The 22,594-nt window shown below is 43.7% G+C and overlaps 1 protein-coding gene across 2 annotated transcripts in view; it reads left to right on the forward strand.

Moving 5' to 3' along the window:
* Positions 1–22,594, forward strand: part of MPV17 (mitochondrial inner membrane protein MPV17) — a 128,841-nt gene that overhangs the window by 91,598 nt on the left and 14,649 nt on the right. For both annotated transcript variants that reach the window (XM_053709451.1, XM_053709452.1), the window contains exons 6-7: positions 6,883–6,915; positions 9,909–9,961. In XM_053709451.1, coding sequence (XP_053565426.1) covers positions 6,883–6,915; positions 9,909–9,961 — 86 coding nt within the window. The remainder of the gene's footprint in view (positions 1–6,882; positions 6,916–9,908; positions 9,962–22,594) is intronic.

Raw genomic sequence — 22,594 nt, forward strand, 5'->3', positions numbered from 1 at the left:
CTACTCACACATTGACTAGATCACACACACACACAGCTATCTGTACTCACACAATGACTAGATCACACACAGCTATCTACTCACACAATGACTAGATCACACACACACAGCTATCTACTCACACATTGACTAGATCACACACACACAGCTATCTACTCACACATTGACTAGATCACACACACACACAGCTATCTGTACTCACACAATGACTAGATCACACACAGCTATCTACTCACACAATGACTAGATCACACACAGCTATCTGTACTCACACAATGACTAGATCACACACGGCTATCTGTACTCACACAATGACTAGATCACACACAGCTATCTGTACTCACACAATGACTAGATCACACACAACTATCTACTCACACAATGACTAGATCACGAACACACACACAGCTATCTGTACACACACACACACACACACACACAGCTTTCTGTACTCACGCAATGACTAGATCACACACACAGCTATCTGTTCTCACACAATGACTAGATCACACACAGCTATCTGTTCTCACACAATGACTAGATCACACACACACACAGCTATCTGTACTCACACAATGACTAGATCACACACAGCTATCTGTACTCACACAATGACTAGATCACACACAGCTATCTGTACTCACACAATGACTAGATCACACACAGCTATCTGTACTCACACAATGACTAGATCACACACACACAGCTATCTGTACTCACACAATGACTAGATCACACACACACAGCTATCTGTACTCACACAATGACTAGATCACACACACACACAGCTATCTGTACTCACACAATGACTAGATCACACACACACACAGCTATCTACTCACACAATGACTAGATCACACACACACACAGCTATCTGTACTCACACAATGACTAGATCACACACACACACAGCTATCTGTACTCACACAATGACTAGATCACACACACACACAGCTATCTGTACTCACACAATGACTAGATCACACACACACACAGCTATCTGTACTCACACAATGACTAGATCACACACACACACACAGCTATCTGTACTCACACAATGACTAGATCACACACACACACACAGCTATCTGTACTCACACAATGACTAGATCACACACACACACACACAGCTATCTGTACTCACACAATGACTAGATCACACACACACACAGCTATCTGTACTCACACAATGACTAGATCACACACACACACACAGCTATCTGTACTCACACAATGACTAGATCACACACACACACAGCTATCTGTACTCACACAATGACTAGATCACACACACACACAGCTATCTGTACTCACACAATGACTAGATCACACACACACACAGCTATCTGTACTCACACAATGACTAGATCACACACACACACAGCTATCTGTACTCACACAATGACTAGATCACACACACACACACACAGCTATCTGTACTCACACAATGACTAGATCACACACACACACACACAGCTATCTGTACTCACACAATGACTAGATCACACACACACACACACAGCTATCTGTACTCACACAATGACTAGATCACACACACACACACACACAGCTATCTGTACTCACACAATGACTAGATCACACACACACACACACACACACACACACAGCTATCTGTACTCGCACAATGACTAGATCACACACACACACACACACACACACAGCTATCTGTACTCGCACAATGACTAGATCACACACCGCTATCTGTACTCACACAATAATTCCCTGGGATGTGACCTAGGTCAGGCTTAGTCTGTGTATGTTTATAGCTTTTGTACCATTGCAATTAGGACGTATTTTCTTGTGTAAAGAGAGTGGGGACTGGTACAGTAGCGTCTGACGCTGGTGACATCACACACACCTCCTGGCTACAAGAGTACAATAAATACAATAGCGCAGGGTCATGTAAACCTATTAATATGGCAAACAAAGGAGACCCTGTGCACAGCGATGTAATGAGAAGAATAATCTGGTACAGACATCACAGCTTCTAGAAATGTGTGCGCATAACACCTATTAGTAATATAGATGAGACACTGGCTGTATAGGTACAGCTGAGGGCTCCCTGCTTTAATACAAAGGGACATTATAAACTTTATTATTCTAATATGGCGTTAAATTATGTGTAGTAAAAATGTGCAAAATGCTTTTATTTTGTCCCCTTTTACTTATTTAAAGGAGCACTAAATACAGTAGAATGGAATAACTGACAAATGCACAATAAAAACATAATACAATAGCACTTTCAATTTGAAATGAGCAGCAGAATATTTTCTTTCAAATTTCAGTTAATTCAAATTTCCTTCCCCTGTATCACGTGACATCCATCAGCCAATCCCAAACTTCATATACGTAAATATACTGTGCCCTCTTGCACATGCTCAGTAAGTGCTGGAGCCTCAGGAAGTGTGCATATAACTGTAACATGTGACAGCCTTCAGCCAATCCCAAACTTCATATACGTAAATATACTGTGCCCTTTTGCACATGCTCAGTAGGAGCCTCAGGAAGTGTGCATATAACTGTAACATGTGACAGCCATCAGCCAATTACAGTTTCATATATATGTAAATATACTGTGCTCTTTTGCACCTGCTCAGTAGGAGCTGGAGCCTCAGGAAGTGTGCATATAACTGTAACATGTGACAGCCATCAGCCAATCACAGACTAGTATATGTAAATATACTGTGCCCTTTTGCACATGCTCAGTAGGTGCCTCAGGAAGTGTGCATATAACCGTAACATGTGACAGCCATCAGCCAATCAGACTAGTATACGTAAATATACTGTGCCCTTTTGCACATGCTCAGTAGGAGCCTCAGGAAGTGCGCATATAACTGTAACATGTGACAGCCATCAGCCAATCACAGACTAGTATACGTAAATATACTGTGCCCTTTTGCACATGCTCAGTAGGAGCCTCAGGAAGTGCGCATATAATAAGAATCAGCACGTTCTGATAATGAAAGTATATTGGAAATATAAATTCCATGTTCTATCTAAATCAGGAAACTTTAATTGTGACTTTTGTAGCCCTTTAACTCAGGAATTGATTGGTTTTCCAACTTCTGTGGAAATGCGGATTCCAGACGTAACGCTGCTATTTAGCACAGTCATTGGTCACACACTAACCCGTTTAACTGTCCCTGATTGGCCTCAGTAGAGGAGGATACCTATTGCTTTATGGACACGAGTGGAGCGCTAAATTATTGCTCTCCCGCAAATGGGAACATATATTGTATGTACAGTTACAGATGAGTTCTCCCTGATAGTGTATTGTATGTACAGTTACAGACGAGGGCTCCCTGATAGTGTATTGTATGTACAGTTACAGATGAGTTCTCCCTGATAGTGTATTGTATGTACAGTTACAGACGAGGGCTCCCTGATAGTGTATTGTATGTACAGTTACAGTCGAGGGCTCCCTGATAGTGTATTGTATGTACAGTTACAGTCGAGGGCTCCCTGATAGTGTATTGTATGTACAGTTACAGGCGAGGGTTCCCTGATAGTGTATTGTATGTACAGTTACAGACGAGGGCTCCCTGATAGTGTATTGTATGTACAGTTACAGACGAGGGCTCCCTGATAGTGTATTGTATGTACAGTTACAGACGAGGGCTCCCTGATAGTGTATTGTATGTACAGTTACAGTTGAGGGCTCCCTGATAGTGTATTGTATGTACAGTTACAGACGAGTTCTCCCTGATAGTGTATTGTATGTACAGTTACAGATGAGGGCTCCCTGATAGTGTATTGTATGTACAGTTACAGATGAGTTCTCCCTGATAGTGTATTGTATGTACAGTTACAGATGAGGGCTCCCTGATAGTGTATTGTATGTACAGTTACAGTCGAGGGCTCCCTGATAGTGTATTGTATGTACAGTTACAGTCGAGGGCTCCCTGATAGTGTATTGTATGTACAGTTACAGGCGAGGGTTCCCTGATAGTGTATTGTATGTACAGTTACAGACGAGGGCTCACTGATCATGTATTGTATGTACAGTTACAGACGAGGGCTCCCTGATAGTGTATTGTATGTACAGTTACAGGCGAGGGCTCCCTGATAGTGTATTGTATGTACAGTTACAGACGAGTTCTACCTGATAGTGTATTGTATATACAGTTACAGACGAGGGTTCCCTGATAGTGTATTGTATGTACAGTTACAGACGAGGGCTCCCTGATAGTGTATTGTATGTACAGTTACAGGCGAGGGTTCCCTGATAGTGTATTGTATGTACAGTTACAGGCGAGGGCTCCCTGATAGTGTATTGTATGTACAGTTACAGGCGAGGGTTCCCTGATAGTGTATTGTATGTACAGTTACAGGCGAGGGCTCCCTGATAGTGTATTGTATATACAGTTACAGACGAGGGCTCCCTGATAGTGTATTGTATGTACAGTTACAGGCGAGGGCTCCCTGATAGTGTATTGTATGTACAGTTACAGGCGAGGGCTCCCTGATAGTGTATTGTATGTACAGTTACAGGCGAGGGCTCCCTGATAGTCTATTGTATGTACAGTTACAGGCGAGGGCTCCCTGATAGTCTATTGTATGTACAGTTACAGGCGAGGGCTCCCTGATAGTGTATTGTATGTACAGTTACAGGCGAGGGCTCCCTGATAGTGTATTGTATGTACAGTTACAGTTGAGGGCTCCCTGATAGTGTATTGTATGTACAGTTACAGATGAGGGCTCCCTGATAGTGTATTGTATGTACAGTTACAGATGAGTTCTCCCTGATAGTGTATTGTATGTACAGTTACAGATGAGGGCTCCCTGATAGTGTATTGTATGTACAGTTACAGATGAGTTCTCCCTGATAGTGTATTGTATGTACAGTTACAGTTGAGGGCTCCCTGATAGTGTATTGTATGTACAGTTACAGGCGAGGGCTCCCTGATAGTGTATTGTATGTACAGTTACAGGCGAGGGCTCCCTGATCGTGTATTGTATGTACAGTTACAGACGAGTTCTACCTGATAGTGTATTGTATGTACAGTTACAGGCGAGGGCTACCTGATAGTGTATTGTATGTACAGTTACAGACGAGTTCTACCTGATAGTGTATTGTATGTACAGTTACAGGCGAGGGCTCCCTGATAGTGTATTGTATGTACAGTTACAGACGAGGGCTCCCTGATAGTGTATTGTATGTACAGTTACAGGCGAGGGCTCCCTGATAGTGTATTGTATGTACAGTTACAGGCGAGGGCTCCCTGATAGTGTATTGTATGTACAGTTACAGGCGAGGGCTCCCTGATAGTGTATTGTATGTACAGTTACAGTTGAGGGCTCCCTGATAGTGTATTGTATGTACAGTTACAGATGAGGGCTCCCTGATAGTGTATTGTATGTACAGTTACAGATGAGTTCTCCCTGATAGTGTATTGTATGTACAGTTACAGATGAGTTCTCCCTGATAGTGTATTGTATGTACAGTTACAGATGAGTTCTCCCTGATAGTGTATTGTATGTACAGTTACAGTTGAGGGCTCCCTGATAGTGTATTGTATGTACAGTTACAGGCGAGGGCTCCCTGATAGTGTATTGTATGTACAGTTACAGGCGAGGGCTCCCTGATAGTGTATTGTATGTACAGTTACAGGCGAGGGCTCCCTGATCGTGTATTGTATGTACAGTTACAGACGAGTTCTACCTGATAGTGTATTGTATGTACAGTTACAGGCGAGGGCTACCTGATAGTGTATTGTATGTACAGTTACAGACGAGTTCTACCTGATAGTGTATTGTATGTACAGTTACAGACGAGGGCTCCCTGATAGTGTATTGTATGTACAGTTACAGACGAGGGCTCCCTGATAGTGTATTGTATGTACAGTTACAGACGAGGGCTCCCTGATAGTGTATTGTATGTACAGTTACAGACGAGGGCTCCCTGATAGTGTATTGTATGTACAGTTACAGACGAGGGCTCCCTGATAGTGTATTGTATGTACAGTTACAGGCGAGGGCTCCCTGATAGTGTATTGTATGTACAGTTACAGGCGAGGGCTCCCTGATAGTGTATTGTATGTACAGTTACAGGCGAGGGCTCCCTGATAGTGTATTGTATGTACAGTTACAGGCGAGGGCTCCCTGATAGTGTATTGTATGTACAGTTACAGGCGAGGGCTCCCTGATAGTGTATTGTATGTACAGTTACAGACGAGTTCTACCTGATAGTGTATTGTATGTACAGTTACAGACGAGGGCTCCCTGATCGTGTATTGTATGTACAGTTACAGGCGAGGGCTCCCTGATCGTGTATTGTATGTACAGTTACAGGCGAGGGCTCCCTGATAGTGTATTGTATGTACAGTTACAGGCGAGGGCTCCCTGATCGTGTATTGTATGTACAGTTACCGGCGAGGGCTCCCTGATCAGATATTACATCTCTAAATAATATTAAAAGGACACTCAGTCAAAATTAAACTTTCATGGTTCAGATAGAGCAGCAATTTTAAACAACTTTCCAATTTACTTCCATTAACAAAATGTGCACCGTCTTTTTATATTTAAATTTTTTTGAGTCACCAGCTCCTATTGAGCATGTGCAAGAATTTGCAGCATATACGTACGCATTTGTGATTGGCTGATCGCTGTCACATGGTACGTGTATGCATTTGTGATTGGCTGATGGCTGTCACATGGTACAGGGGGAGTGGAAAAAGAGAACTTTTAAAATTGTTGGAAACAAAATCTACTACTCATTTGAAGTTCAGACTAAGTGCTATTGCATTGTTTTGTTATCTTGCATTTGTTTATTATGCAAATCTACTGTGTTAACTGGTCCTTTAATGTTGTTTTTTTTTTTGTTTTTTTTTACATTCTATGTTTTTTTTTTTTTTTTTTCAGGATTACAAAGATGCTTTAATTGCTAATTACTATGTAAGTGTGACTTTGTGATCTGTTACTTTCTGACCATCTAGTTAATTGTCTTTGTGTTGTGACTCTGTAATCTTTCATTACCCAGCATGGGTGCATAATATATCGTTGTTTGTACATCTGTGTCTCCTAAATTGTCCCTTTAGGTCACGTATTATACCGGAGTAATTTGACTGTGTGGTGCCCAGCGACTGATGCGTGTAATAATGTGTGTGTGGTGCCCAGCGACTGATGCGTGTAATGACCTGTGTGTGGTGGTCAGTGACTGATGTGTGTAATGACCTGTGTGTGTGGTGCTCAGTGACTGGTGCGTGTAATGACCTGTGTGTGTGTGGTGCTCAGTGACTGGTGCGTGTAATGACCTGTGTGTGTGGTGCTCAGTGACTGATGTGTGTAATGACCTGTGTGTGTGTGTGTGGTGCTCATTGACTGGTGCGTGTAATGACCTGTGTGTGTGTGGTGCTCAGTGACTGGTGCGTGTAATGACCTGTGTGTGTGGTGCTCAGTGACTGATGTGTGTAATGACCTGTGTGTGTGTGTGTGGTGCTCAGTGACTGGTGCGTGTAATGACCTGTGTGTGTGTGTGTGGTGCTCAGTGACTGATGTGTGTAATGACCTGTGTGTGTGGTGGTCAGTGACTGGTGCGTGTAATGACCTGTGTGTGTGGTGGTCAGTGACTGGTGCGTGTAATGACCTGTGTGTGTGGTGGTCAGTGACTGGTGCGTGTAATGACCTGTGTGTGTGGTGGTCAGTGACTGGTGCGTGTAATGACCTGTGTGTGTGGTGGTCAGTGACTGGTGCGTGTAATGACCTGTGTGTGTGTGTGTGGTGCTCAATGACTGGTGCGTGTAATGACCTGTGTGTGTGTGTGGTGCTCAATGACTGGTGCGTGTAATGACCTGTGTGTGTGTGTGTGTGGTGGTCAGTGACTGGTGCGTGTAATGACCTGTGTGTGTGGTGGTCAGTGACTGCCGCGTGTAATGACCTGTGTGTGTGTGGTGCTCAGTGTCTGGTGCGTGTAATGAGCTGTGTGTGTGTATGTGTGGTGCTCAGTGACTGGTGCGTGTAATGACCTGTGTGTGTGTGGTGCTCAGTGACTGGTGCGTGTAATGACCTGTGTGTGTGTGTGTGTGTGGTGCTCAGTGACTGGTGCGTGTAATGACCTGTGTGTGTGGTGCTCAATGACTGGTGCGTGTAATGACCTGTGTGTGTGTGGTGCTCAATGACTGGTGCGTGTAATGACCTGTGTGTGGTGCTCAGTGACTGGTGCGTGTAATGACCTGTGTGTGTGTGGTGCTCAATGACTGGTGCGTGTAATGACCTGTGTGTGTGTGTGTGTGGTGCTCAATGACTGGTGCGTGTAATGACCTGTGTGTGTGTGGTGCTCAATGACTGGTGCGTGTAATGACCTGTGTGTGTGTGGTGCTCAATGACTGGTGCGTGTAATGACCTGTGTGTGTGTGTGGTGCTCAATGACTGGTGCATGTAATGACCTGTGTGTGTGTGTGGTGCTCAGTGACTGGTGCGTGTAATGACCTGTGTGTGGTGCTCAGTGACTGGTGCGTGTAATGACCTGTGTGTGTGTGGTGCTCAATGACTGGTGCGTGTAATGACCTGTGTGTGTGTGGTGCTCAATGACTGGTGCGTATAATGACCTGTGTGTGTGTGTGTGGTGCTCAGTGACTGGTGCGTGTAATGACCTGTGTGTGGTGCTCAGTGACTGGTGCGTGTAATGACCTGTGTGTGTGTGGTGCTCAGTGTCTGGTGCGTGTAATGACCTGTGTGTGTGTGTGGTGCTCAGTGACTGGTGCGTGTAATGACCTGTGTGTGTGTGTGTGGTGCTCAGTGACTGGTGCGTGTAATGACCTGTGTGTGGTGCTCAGTTACTGGTGCGTGTAATGACCTGTGTGTGTGTGGTGCTCAGTGTCTGGTGCGTGTAATGACCTGTGTGTGTGTGGTGCTCAGTGACTGGTGCGTGTAATGACCTGTGTGTGTGGTGCTCAGCGAATGGTGCGTGTAATGACCTGTGTGTGTGTGTGGTGCCCAGTGACTGGTGCATGTAATGACCTGTGTGTGTGTGTGGTGCTCAGTGACTGGTGTGTGTAATGACCTGTGTGTGTGTGTGTGTGTGTGGTGCTCAGTGACTGGTGTGTGTAATGACTTGTGTGTGTGTGGTGCTCAGTGACTGGTGTGTGTAATGACTTGTGTGTGTGTGTGGTGGTCAGTGACTGGTGTGTGTAATGACTTGTGTGTGTGTGTGGTGCTCAGTGACTGGTGTGTGTAATGACTTGTGTGTGTGTGTGGTGGTCAGTGACTGCCGCGTGTAATGACCTGTGTGTGGTGGTCAGTGTCTGGAGCGTGTAATGACCTGTGTGTGTGTGTGTGGTGCTCAGTGACTGGAGCGTGTAATGACCTGTGTGTGTGTGGTGCTCAGTGACTGGTGCGTGTAATGACCTGTGTGTGTGTGGTGCTCAGTGACTGGAGCGTGTAATGACCTGTGTGTGTGTGTGTGTGTGTGGTGCTCAGTGTCTGGTGCGTGTAATGACCTGTGTGTGTGTGTGGTTCTCAATGACTGGTGCGTGTAATGAGCTGTGTGTGTGTGTGTGTGTGGTGCTCAGTTACTGGTGCGTGTAATGACCTGTGTGTGTGGTGCTCAGTGTCTGGTGCGTGTAATGACCTGTGTGTGTGTGTGGTGCTCAGTGACTGGTGCGTGTAATGACCTGTGTGTGTGTGGTGCTCAGTGACTGGTGCGTGTAATGACGTGTGTGTGTGTGTGGTGCTCAGTGACTGGTGTGTGTAATGACCTGTGTGTGTGTGTGGTGCTCAGTGACTGGTGCGTGTAATTACCTGTGCGTGTGGTTCCCGCGTGTAATGACCCGTGTGTGTTTGGTGCTCAGTGACATTTGACATGACACCAGCATCTTCCTGTTTCTCACTTTGAGCTGATCTGAGGTGGTGCTGATATTGCTGATATTTTGCACTCTTCTTTCTTACAGATATGGCCAGCTGTTCAGATTGCCAATTTCTATTTCATCCCATTATACCACAGGTATATAGTTTCATATATTGCATTGTCATAGGTTTATTACAAGCAAAATATAAATCCACAGGAACCTCTTCACTTTCAGCCATTATTTAATTATTTGGTGCAATGGTGGTCACTGTATAGGTGAGATTTTTTTGTGGAAGTTACTCCGTATTATGCTCACTGGGGAGGCACCTGACGAGTGCTCTCTGCTCATGAGGTGACCACCTGTGGATTACTTTTTGTTTACCTGGCGGATATCTGAGTACTACTGTCTGCTGTCGGGATGGCATCTACGGAGTAGTCTCTGCTCATTAAAGGGACACTCAACCATAGAATTGTTATTGTTTTAAAAGATAGATAATCCCTTTATTACTCATTCCCCAGTTTTGCATAACCAACACAGTTATATTAATGTACTTTTCTCTTGTTAAGTGTAGTCAGTCCACGGGTCATCCATTACTTATGGGATTATATCTCTTACCCAACAGGAAGTTGCACGAGGATCACCCAAGCAGAGCTGCTATATAGCTCCTCCCCTCACATGTCATATCCAGTCATTCTCTTGCAACCTAACTAAAGATAGGTCGTTGTGAGAGGTCTGTGGTGTTTTTAAACTTAGTTTATTTCTTCAATCAAAAGTTTGTTATTTTAAATGGCACCGGAGTGTGCTGTTTGTTTCTCAGGCAGCATTAGAAGAAGAATCTGCCTGCGTTTTCTATGATCTTAGCAGACGTAACTAAGATCCACTGGCTGTTCTCGCACATTCTGAGGAGTGAGGTAACTTCAGAAAAGGGGAATAGCATGCAGGGCCCCCCTGCAAATGAGGTATGTGCAGTAATTATTTTTCTAAGCAATGGAATTGACTGAGAAAATACTGCTGATACCAATGTAATGTAAGTTCAGCCTTAAATGCAGTGGTAGCGACTGGTATTAGGCTGATGAGTGTGTGTACACTGAAGTATTTTTCTAGGGAATGGAATTTGACTCAGAAAATACTGTTAATACTGAAGTAATGTATGAGCCTTAACTGCAGTAAAAGCGACTGGTAGCAGGCTTATTAATAACACTTCATAACTTTTAAAACGTTTACTAGCATGTTAATCGTTTTTTGTGAGGTACTTGGTGATAAAACTTATTGGGGCTTGATTTTTACCACATGGCCATCTTTGTTTTCTTCATAGAAACAGTTAACTGAGCTTCCCCACTGTTGTAATATGAGTGGGAGGGGCCTATTTTAGCGCTTTTTTGCGCAGTAAAGATTCAGTCACAATCTTCCTACTTCATCCTCCATGATCCAGGACGTCTCTAGAGAGCTCAGGGGTCTTCAAAATTCAAAATTTGAGGGAGGTAATCAGTCACAGCAGACCTGTGACAGTGTGTTTGACTGTGATAAAAACGTTAATTATTAAATTGTTATCCGTTTTTGGGTATTAAGGGGTTAATCATCCATTTGCTGGTGGGTGCAATCCTTTGCTAACTTAATACATTTACTGTGAAAATTTGGTTGCTATAACTAATTTGGTTCATTGTTATTTCAACTGTGACAGCTTTTTGTGCTTCTTAAAGGCACAGTAGCGTTTTTTATATTGCTTGTAAATTTATTTGAAAAGTATTTTCCAAGCTTGCTAGTCTGTTTAAACATGTCTGACACAGATGAATCTGTTTGTTCACTATGTATGAAGGCCAATGTGGAGCCCCATAGAAATTTGTGTACTAAATGCATTGATGTAACTTTAAATAAAAGTCAGTCTTTACATGTAAAGAAATTATCACCAGACAACGAGGGGGAAGTTATGCCGACTAACTCTCCTCACGTGTCAGAACCTTCGCCTCCCGCTCAGGAGGTGCGTGATTTTGTGGCGCCAAGTACATCAGGGAGGCCCTTACAAATCACTTTGCAAGACATGGCTACTGTTATGACAGAAGTATTATCTAAATTGCCAGAATTAAGAGGCAAGCGTGATAGCTCTGGGTGAAGGACAGAGCGCGCTGATGATGTGAGAGCCATGTCCGATACTGCGTCACAATTTGCAGAACATGAAGACGGAGAGCTTCATTCTGTGGGTGACAGATCTGATCCAGGGAGACTGGATTCAGAGATTTCTAATTTTAAATTTAAGCTTGAGAACCTCCGCATATTGCTAGGGGAGGTATTAGCGGCTCTGAATGATTGTAACACGGTTGCAATTCCAGAAAAATTATGTAGGTTGGATAGATACTATGCGGTACCGGTGTGTACTGACGTGTTTCCTATACCTAAAAGGCTTACAGAGATTATTAGCAAGGAGTGGGATAGACCCGGTGTGCCTTTTTCCCCTCCTCCCATATTTAGGAAAATGTTTCCTATAGACGCCACCACACGAGACTTATGGCAGACGGTCCCTAAGGTGGAGGGAGCAGTTTCTACTTTAGCTAAGCGTACCACTATCCCGGTGGAGGATAGTTGTGCCTTTTCAGATCCAATGGATAAAAAATTAGGTTACCTTAAGAAAATGTTTGTTCAACAAGGTTTTATCTTACAGCCCCTTGCATGCATTGCGCCTGTCACTGCTGCGGCGGCATTCTGGTTTGAGTCTCTGGAAGAGGCCATTCGCACAGCTCCATTGGATGAAATTATGAACAAGCTTAAAGCACTTAAGCTAGCTAACGCATTTGTTTCTGATGCCGTTGTACATTTAACCAAACTTACGGCTAAGAACTCCGGATTCGCCATCCAAGCGCGCAGAGCGTTATGGCTTAAATCCTGGTCAGCTGATGTAACTTCTAAATCTAAATTGCTTAATATTCCTTTCAAAGGGCAGACCTTATTCGGGCCCGGCTTGAAAGAAATTATCGCTGACATTACGGGAGGTAAGGGCCATGCTCTGCCTCAGGACAGGGCCAAATCAAAGGCCAAACAGTCTAATTTTCGTGCCTTTCGTAACCTCAAGGCAGGAGCAGCATCAACTTCCTCCGCTCCAAAACAGGAAGGAGCTGTTGCTCGTTACAGACAGGGCTGGAAAACTAACCAGTCCTGGAACAAGGGCAAGCAGGCCAGAAAACCTGCTGCTGCCCCTAAGACAGCATGAAGAGAGGGCCCCCTATCCGGAAACGGATCTAGTGGGGGGCAGACTTTCTCTCTTCGCCCAGGCTTGGGCAAGAGATGTCCAGGATCCCTGGGCGTTGGAGATCATATCTCAGGGATATCTTCTGGACTTCAAAACTTCTCCTCCACAAGGGAGATTTCATCTTTCAAGGTTATCAGCAAACCAAATAAAGAAAGAGGCGTTTCTACGCTGTGTACAAGACCTCTTACTAATGGGGGTGATCCACCCAGTTCCGCGGACGGAACACTGGCAAGGATTCTATTCAAATCTGTTTGTGGTTCCCAAGAAAGAGGGAACCTTCAGACCAATCTTGGAATTAAAAATCCTAAACAAATTCCTAAGAGTTCCATCATTCAAAATGGAAACTATTCGAACCATCCTACCCATGATCCAAGAGGGTCAATACATGACCACAGTGGACTTAAAGGATGCCTACCTTCACATACCGATTCACAAGGATCATTATCGGTACCTAAGATTTGCCTTCCTAGACAGGCATTACCAGTTTGTAGCTCTTCCCTTCGGGTTAGCTACGGCTCCAAGAATCTTTACAAAGGTTCTGAGCTCACTTCTGGCGGTACTAAGACCGCGAGGCATAGCGGTGGCTCCGTACCTAGACGACATTCTGATACAAGCGTCAAGTTTTCAAACTGCCAAGTCTCATACAGAGATAGTTCTGGCATTTCTGAGGTCGCATGGGTGGAAGGTGAACGTGGAAAAGAGTTCTCTATTACCACTCACAAGGGTTCCCTTCCTAGGGACTCTTATAGATTCTGTAGAGATGAAAATTTACCTGACGGAGGCCAGGTTATCAAAACTTCTAAATGCTTGCCGTGCCCTTCATTCCATTCCACACCCGTCAGTAGCTCAGTGCATGGAAGTAATCGGCTTAATGGTAGCGGCAATGGACATAGTACCATTTGCGCGCCTGCATCTCAGACCGCTGCAATTGTGCATGCTAAGTCAGTGGAATGGGGATTACTCAGATTTGTCCCCTCTACTAAATCTGGATCAAGAGACCAGAGATTCTCTTCTATGGTGGCTTTCTCGGCCCCACCTGTCCAAGGGGATGACCTTTCGCAGGCCAGATTGGACGATTGTAACAACAGACGCCAGCCTTCTAGGTTGGGGCGCAGTCTGGAATTCCCTGAAGGCTCAGGGATCATGGACTCAGGAGGAGAAACTCCTCCCAATAAATATTCTGGAATTAAGAGCGATATTCAATGCTCTTCTAGCTTGGCCTCAGTTAGCAACTCTGAGGTTCATCAGATTTCAGTCGGACAGCATCACGACTGTGGCTTACATCAATCATCAAGGGGGAACCAGGAGTTCCCTAGCGATGTTGGAAGTCTCAAAGATAATTCGCTGGGCAGAGTCTCACTCTTGCCACCTGTCAGCGATCTACATCCCATGCGTGGAGAACTGGGAGGCGGATTTCTCTTGTTAAGTGTATCCAGTCCACGGATCATCCATTACTTATGGAATATATTCTCCTTCCCAACAGGAAGCTGCAAGAGTCCACCCACAGCAAAGCTGCTATATAGCTCCTCCCCTAACTGCCATATTCAGTCATTCTCTTGCAAGCCTCAACATAGATAGGAGGTTGTGAGAGTCTGTGGTGCTTTCTACTTAGTTTATTCTTCAATCAAAAGTTTGTTATTTTTAAATGGCACCGGAGTGTGCTGTTTATCTCAGGCAGTATTTGGAAGAAGAATCTGCCTGCGTTTTTCTATGATCTTAGCAGACGTAACTAAGATCCATTTGCTGTTCTCACACATTCTGAGGAGTGAGGTACTTCAGAGGGGGAATGGCGTGCAGGTTTTCCTGCAGATAAGGTATGTGCAGTAAAATATTTTTCTAGGAATGGAATTGACTAAGAAAATACTGCTGATACCGAAGTAATGTAAGTAAAGCCTTAAATGCAGCGATAGCGACTGGTATCAGGCTTATTAATAGAGATACATACTCTTGTAAAAATGTGTTTTAAAACGTTTGCTGGCATGTTTAATCGTTTTTTAACATATGTTTGGTGATAAAACTTATTGGGGCCTAAGTTTTTTCCACATGGCTGGCTTAAATTTTGCATAGAAACAGTTTCCTGAGGCTTTCCACTGTTATAGTATAAAAGTTACAGTTGGTGCAGTTAAAATTACAAACAGTGACATTCAGCTTCCCTCAGCAGTCCCCTGCATGCTATAGGACATCTCTGAAGGGCTCAAAAGGGCTTCAAAAGTAGGAGCTGTTATAACTGTTTAAAACATATTTTTCGTTTTGTTAATCTGTTTTTTGTATTAAGGGGTTAATCATCCATTTGCAAGTGGGTGCAATGCTCTGCTAACTTGTTACATACACTGTAAAAATTTTGTTAGTTTAACTGCCTTTTTTCACTGTTATTTCAAATTTTGGCAAAATTTGTTTCTCTTAAAGGCACAGTAACGTTTTATATATTTGCTTGTTAACTTGATTTAAAGTGTTTTCCAAGCTTACTAGTCTCATTATTAGTCTGTTCTAACATGTCTGACATAGAGGAAGCTCTGTGTTCATTATGTTTTAAAGCCATGGTGGAACCCCATCTTAGAATGTGTACCAGATGTACTGATTTCATGTTAAACAATAAAGATTATTTTTTGTCTTTAAAAACATTATCACCAGAGGATTCTGTCGTGGGGGTAGTTATGCCGACTAACTCTCCCCACGTGTCAGACCTTTTGACTCCCGCTTTAGGGACTCACGCTCAAATGGCGCCAAGTACATCAAGGGCACCCATAGCGTTTCTTTACCAGGGGATTCTGTCGAGGGGAAAGTTATGCCGACTAACTCTCCCCACGTGTCAGACCCTTCGACTCCCGCTTCAGAGACTCACGCTCAAATGGCGCCAAGTACATCAAGGGCGCCCATAGCGTTTATTTTACAAGACATGGCAAAGGTGGTGAATAATATTCTGGCAGCAGTATTAGTCAGACTACCTGAAATTAAAGGAAAACAGTTAGCTCTGGGGGTAGATACAGAGCATACAGACGCTTTAAGAACCATGTATGATACTACCTCACAATATGCTTAGTCTGTGGGTGATTTTTTTTTTTTTTTTTGACTCAGGGAAGATGATTTAACCTGATTCTGATATTTCTACATTTAAAATTTATGCTTGAGAACCTCCACTTGTTGCTCAGTGAGGCTTTGGCTGCTCTGAATGAATGTGTACAATCGCAGGGCCAGAGAAATTGTGTAGACTGGATAAATAATATGCAGTGCCGGTGTGTACTGATGTTTTTCCAATACCTAAAGAGGTTTACTAAAATTTTTGTTAATAAGGAATGGGATAGACCAGGTGTGCCGTTCTCTTCCCCTCCTATTTTTTAGAAGAATGTTTTCTAATAGTTACCACCACACGGGACTTTTGGCAGACAGTTCCTAAGGTGGAGAGAAGAGTTTCTACTCTAGCTAAGCGTACCACTACCTCTGACAAGGACAGTTGTGCTTTTTAGATCCAATGGATAAAAAATGTTTATTCAACAGGGTTTTATCCTGCAGCCCCTTGCATACATTGCTTCTGTCACTGCTGCTGCGGCGTTCTGGGTTGAGTCTCTTGATGAGGCTTTACAGTTAAGCGACTCCATTGGATGAATATATTTGACAAGCTTATGCTAGCCAATTCCTTTGTTTTCTGATGCCTTGTTCATTTGACTAGACTAACGGCTAAGAATTCTGTTTTTTACTATACTGGCGCGCAGAGCGCTATGGCTTATATCATGGTCAGCTGTCGTGACTTTAATAAATAAGCTACTTAACTTCCCTTCAAGGGGCAGACCCTATTCGGGCCTGGTTTGAAGGAGATTATTGCTTATATCACTGGAGGAAAAGGTCATGCCCTTCTTCAGGATAGGTCTAAATCAAGGGCAAAAAAAAAAAAAAAAAGTCTAATTTTCGTACCTTTTAAAAACTTCAGGGCAGGTGTGGCATCCTCTTCCTCTAAGGCAAAACAAGAGGGAATTTTTGCTCAGTCCAAGGCGGTCTGGAGACAATCGGACCTGGAACAAAGATAAGCAGGCCAAGGAGCCTGCTGCTGCCTCTAAGGCAGCATGAAGGAACGGACCCCTATCCGGTAACGGATCCTATAGGGGGCAGACTTTCATTCTTTGCCCAGGCGTGGGCAAGAGATGCCCAGGATCCCTAGGCATTGGAATTTATATCCCAGAGATATCTTCTGGATTTCAAAGATTCCCCCCCAAAAAAAGGGGAGATTTCGCCTTTCACAATTATCTGCAAACCAGATAAAGAAGGAGGCATTCTTACATTGTGTACGAGATCCATCCAGTTCCAAGAGAGGAACAGGGACAGAGTTTTTACTCAAATCTGTTTGTGGTTCCCAAGGAGAGGGAACCTTCAGACCTATTTTGGATCTAAAGATCTTAAACAAATTCCTCAGAATTCCGTCATTTAAGATGGAAACTATTCGTACCATCTTAACTATGATCCAGGAGAGTCAATAGAGGACTACAATGGATTTGAAGGATGCTTATCCTCACATTGTGATGCATAAAGATCACAATCGTTTTTTCAGGTTTGCCTTTCTAGACAGGCATTACCAGTTTGTAGCTCTTTCCTTTGGGATATCTACAGCCCCAAGAATCTTTATGGAGGTTCTGGGGTCGCTTTGGCGGTCCTTAGACCGCGGGGCATAGAAGTGGCCCCTTATTTAGACGACATCCTGATACAGGCGTCAAACATCCAAATTGCCCAGTCTCATACGGACGTAGTACTGGCATTTCTGAGATCACATGGGTGGAAAGTGAACAAGGAAAGAGTTCTCTATCCCCAATCTCAAGGGTTTCCCTCCTAGGGACTCTGATAGATTCTGTAGAAATGAAAATTTACCTGACGGAGTCCAGGTTGTCAAAGTTTCTAAATTTCTGCCGTGTTTTTTTCATCCCCTTCGGTGGCTCAGTACATGAATGAAATCGGCTTAATGGTAGCGGCAAGGGACATAGTACCGTTTGCACGTCTACATTTCAGACCGCTGCAACTATGCATGCTCAGTCAGAGGAACGGGGATTACACAGATTTGTCCCCCTGTTAAACCTGGACCAAGAGACCAGAGATTCTCTTCTCTGGTGACTGTCGGGTCCATCTGTCCAAGGGTATGACCTTCCGCAGGTCAGATGGGACAATTGTTACAATAGATGCCAGCCTTTTAGGTTGGGATGCAGTCTGGAACTCCCTGAAGGCTCAGGGATAGTGGACTTAGGAGGAGACCCTCCTTCTAATAAATATTCTGGAACTGGGAGTGATATTCCATGCTCTTCAGACTTGGCCTCAGTTAGCAACTCTGAGGTACATCATACTCAGTCGGACAATATACACGACTGTGGCTTACATCAGCCATCAAGGGGGAACAGAAGTTCCCTAGCGATGTTAGAAGTCTTACAATAATTCACTGGACAGAGACTCACTCTTGTCTATCAGCTATCCATATCCCAGGTGTTGAGAACTGGGAGGTGGATTTTCTAAGTCGTCAGACTTTTCTTCCGGGGGAGTGGGATTTCCTCCGGAGGTCAAGACCAAGCAGGAGAGGGCTTTGGTGTTTTTGACAGCGCCTGCGTAGCCACGCAGGACCTGGTATGCAGATCTGATGGACATGTCATCCTTTCCATCACGGTCTCTGCTTCAGAGACAGGTCCCTCTACCTCAGGGTCCTTTCAACCATCTAAATAGAATCAATCTGAGATGGACTGCCTGGAGACTGAACGCTTGATGTTATCAAAGCATGGCTTCTCCGAGTCGGTCATTGATACCTTAATACAGACATGAAAGCCTGTCTCTAGGAAAATTGAACATAGATATGGTGTAAATATCTGATTGTTATGAATCCAAGGGTTACTCATGGAGTAAAGTCTGGATTCCCAGGATATTATCTTTTCTCCAAGATGTTTTTGAGAAAAGGGTTGTCAGCTAATTCCTTAAAAGGGGACAGATTTTTACTCCGTCTATTTTTTTGCACAAGCGTCTGGCAGGTATTCTAGACGTTCAGGCATTTGGTCAGGCTTTGGTTAGATCCAAGCCTGTGTTTAAAACTGTTGCTCCGCCATGGAGCTTAAACCTGATTCTTAAGGTTCTTCAAGAAGTTCCGTTTGAACCTTTTTTGTTCCATAGATATCAATCTTTATCTTGGAAAGTTCCTTTTGGGTAGCTAATTCCTCGACTCGTAGAGTCTCCAAGTTATCTGTGTTACAATGTGATTCTCCTTATCTGGTCCTTCGTACGGATAAGGTAGTCCTGCGTACCAACCTGGGTTTTTTCCTAAGGTGGTATCTAACAAGTACATCACTCAAGAGATAGTTGTTCCATGCTTGTATCCTAATCCTTCCTCAAAGAAGGAACGTCTATTACACAATATTGGACGTGGTTTGTGCTTTAAAGTTTTACTTACAAGCTACTACAGTTTTCATCAAACGTTCACCTTGTTTGTTGTCTATTCTGGACAGAGGAGAGGTCAAAAGACTTCAGCAGCCTCTCTGTCTTTTTGGTTAAAAAGCATAATTCATTTAGCTTATGAGACTGCTGGACAGCAGCCTCCTGAAGGGATTACAGCTCATTCTACTAGAGCTGTGGTTTTCTCTTGGGCCTTTTTTTTAAATGTGGCTTCTGTTGAACAGATTTACAAGACGGAGTCTTGGTCTGCGCTTCATACTTTTCAAATTTAACAAATTTGATACCTTGCTTCTTCGGAGGCTATTTTTGGGAGAAAGGGTTTTTTACAGGCAGTGGTAACTTCCGTTTAAGTACCTGCCTTGTCCCTCCCATCATCCGTGTACTTTAGCTTTGGTATTGGTATTCCATAAGTAATGGATGATCCGTGGACTGGATACACTTAACAAGAGAAAACATAATTTATGCTTACCTGATAAATTTATTTCTCTTGTAGTGTATCCAGTCCACGGCCCGCCCTGTCACTTTAAGGCAGGTAATTTTTTAATTTGAACTACAGTCACCACTGCACCCTATGGTTTTTCCTTTCTCTGCATGTTTTCGGTCGAATGACTGAATATGGCAGTTAGGGGAGGAGCTATATAGCAGCTTTGCTGTGGGTGGACTCTTGCAGCTTCCTGTTGGGAAGGAGAATATATTCCATAAGTAATGGATGATCCGTGGACTGGATACACTACAAGAGAAATAAATTTATCAGGTATGCATAAATTATGTTTTTCTAAGTCGCCAGACTTTTCATCCGGGGGAGTGGGAACTTCATCCGGAGGTCTTCGCTCAACTGATTCATCGTTGGGGCAAACCAGATCTGGATCTCATGCCGTCTCGACAGAATGCCAAGCTTCCTTGTTACGGATCCAGGTCCAGGGACCCGGGAGCGGTGCTGATAGATGCTCTGACAGCCCCTTGGGTCTTCAACATGGCTTATGTGTTTCCACCATTTCCGATGCTTCCTCGACTGATTGCCAAGATCAAACAGGAGAGAGCATCGGTGATTCTGATAGCGCCTGCGTGGCCACGCAGGACCTGGTATGCAGACCTAGTGGACATGTCGTCCTGTCCACCATGGTCTCTGCCTCTGAGGCAGGACCTTCTAATTCAGGGTCCTTTCAACCATCCAAATCTAATTTCTCTGAGGCTGACTGCATGGAGATTGAACGCTTGATTCTATCAAAGCGTCGCTTCTCGGAGTCGGTTATTGATACCTTAATACAGGCTAGGAAACCTGTGACCAGAAGAATTTACCATAAGATATGGCGTAAATATTTATATTGGTGCGAATCCAAGAGTTACTCATGGAGTAAGGTTAGGATTCCTAGGATATTGTCTTTTCTACAAGAGGGTTTAGAAAAGGGCTTATCCGCTAGTTCGTTAAAGGGACAGATTTCTGCTCTGTCTATTCTTCTACACAAGCGTCTGGCAGAAGTTCCAGACGTTCAGGCTTTTTGTCAGGCTTTGGCTAGGATTAAGCCTGTGTTTAAGACTGTTGCTCCGCCGTGGAGCTTAAACTTAGTTCTTAACGTTCTGCAAGGCGTTCCATTTGAACCCCTTCATTCCATTGATATCAAGCTGTTATCTTGGTAAGTTCTGTTTTTGATGGCTATTTCCTCGGCTCGAAGAGTCTCTGAGTTATCTGCCTTACATTGTGATTCTCTTTATCTGATTTTTCATTCAGACAAGGTAGTTCTGCGTACTAAACCTGGGTTCTTACCTAAGGTAGTTTCTAACAGGAATATCAATCAAGAGATTGTTGTTCCATCATTGTGTCCTAACCCTTCTTCAAAGAAGGAACGACTTTTGCATAATCTGGACGTAGTCCGTGCCCTGAAGTTCTATTTGCAGGCAACTAAAGATTTTCGTCAAACTTCTTCCCTGTTTGTCGTTTACTCTGGACAGAGGAGAGGTCAAAAGGCTTCGGCTACCTCTCTCTCCTTTTGGCTTCGTAGCATAATACGTTTAGCCTATGAGACTGCTGGACAGCAGCCTCCTGAAAGAATTACAGCTCATTCTACTAGAGCTGTGGCTTCCACCTGGGCCTTTAAAAATGAGGCCTCTGTTGAACAGATTTGCAAGGCTGCAACTTGGTCTTCACTTCACACCTTTTCAAAATTTTACAAATTTGACACTTTTGCTTCTTCGGAGGCTATTTTTGGGAGAAAGGTACTTCAGGCAGTGGTTCCCTCCGTTTAAAGTTCCTGCCTTGTCCCTCCCTTCATCCGTGTACTTTAGCTTTGGTATTGGTATCCCATAAGTAATGGATGACCCGTGGACTGACTACACTTAACAAGAGAAAACATAATTTATGCTTACCTGATAAATTTATTTCTCTTGTAGTGTAGTCAGTCCACGGCCCGCCCTGTCTTTTAAGGCAGATCTAAATTTTAATGAACCTCCAGTCACCACTGCACCCTATGGTTTCTCCTTTCTCGTCTTGTTTCGGTCGAATGACTGGATATGACATGTGAGGGGAGGAGCTATATAGCAGCTCTGCTTGGGTGATCCTCTTGCAACTTCCTGTTGGGGAAGAGATATAATCCCATAAGTAATGGATGACCCGTGGACTGACTACACTACAAGAGAAATAAATTTATCAGGTAAGCATAAATTATGTTTTTACCTTTGTGATTACCTTGTATCTAGGAACCTTCTTCCAGCCCCCTGATCACATGACTGTGACTGTTTATTATCTATTGTCTTAAATTTAGCATAGTATTGTGCTAGATCTTAAATAACTTCCTGTGCCTGAACACAGTGTTATCTATATAGCCCACGTGTACTTTCTGTCTCTTTGTGTTGAAAAGAGATTAAAAAGCCTGTGATAAGAGGCAGCCCTCAAAGGCTTAGAAATCAGCATATGAGCCTACCTATGTTTAGTTTAAACTAAGAATACCAAGAGAAAAAAGCAAATTTGATGATAAAAGTAAATAGGAAAGTCAATTAAAATTAAAAGTCCTATCTGAATAATGAAAGTTTAATTTATACTTGACTGTCCCTTTAAGTGAGCATCTGATGTGTAGTCTATATTTAAGGGGTGGGTATATGAGAATGACTCTGCTCATAAGGTAGGTATCGGAGGAGTTCTCTG

The sequence above is a fragment of the Bombina bombina genome, chromosome 4 (assembly GCF_027579735.1).
Source record: "Bombina bombina isolate aBomBom1 chromosome 4, aBomBom1.pri, whole genome shotgun sequence".
Taxonomy (NCBI): domain Eukaryota; kingdom Metazoa; phylum Chordata; class Amphibia; order Anura; family Bombinatoridae; genus Bombina; species Bombina bombina.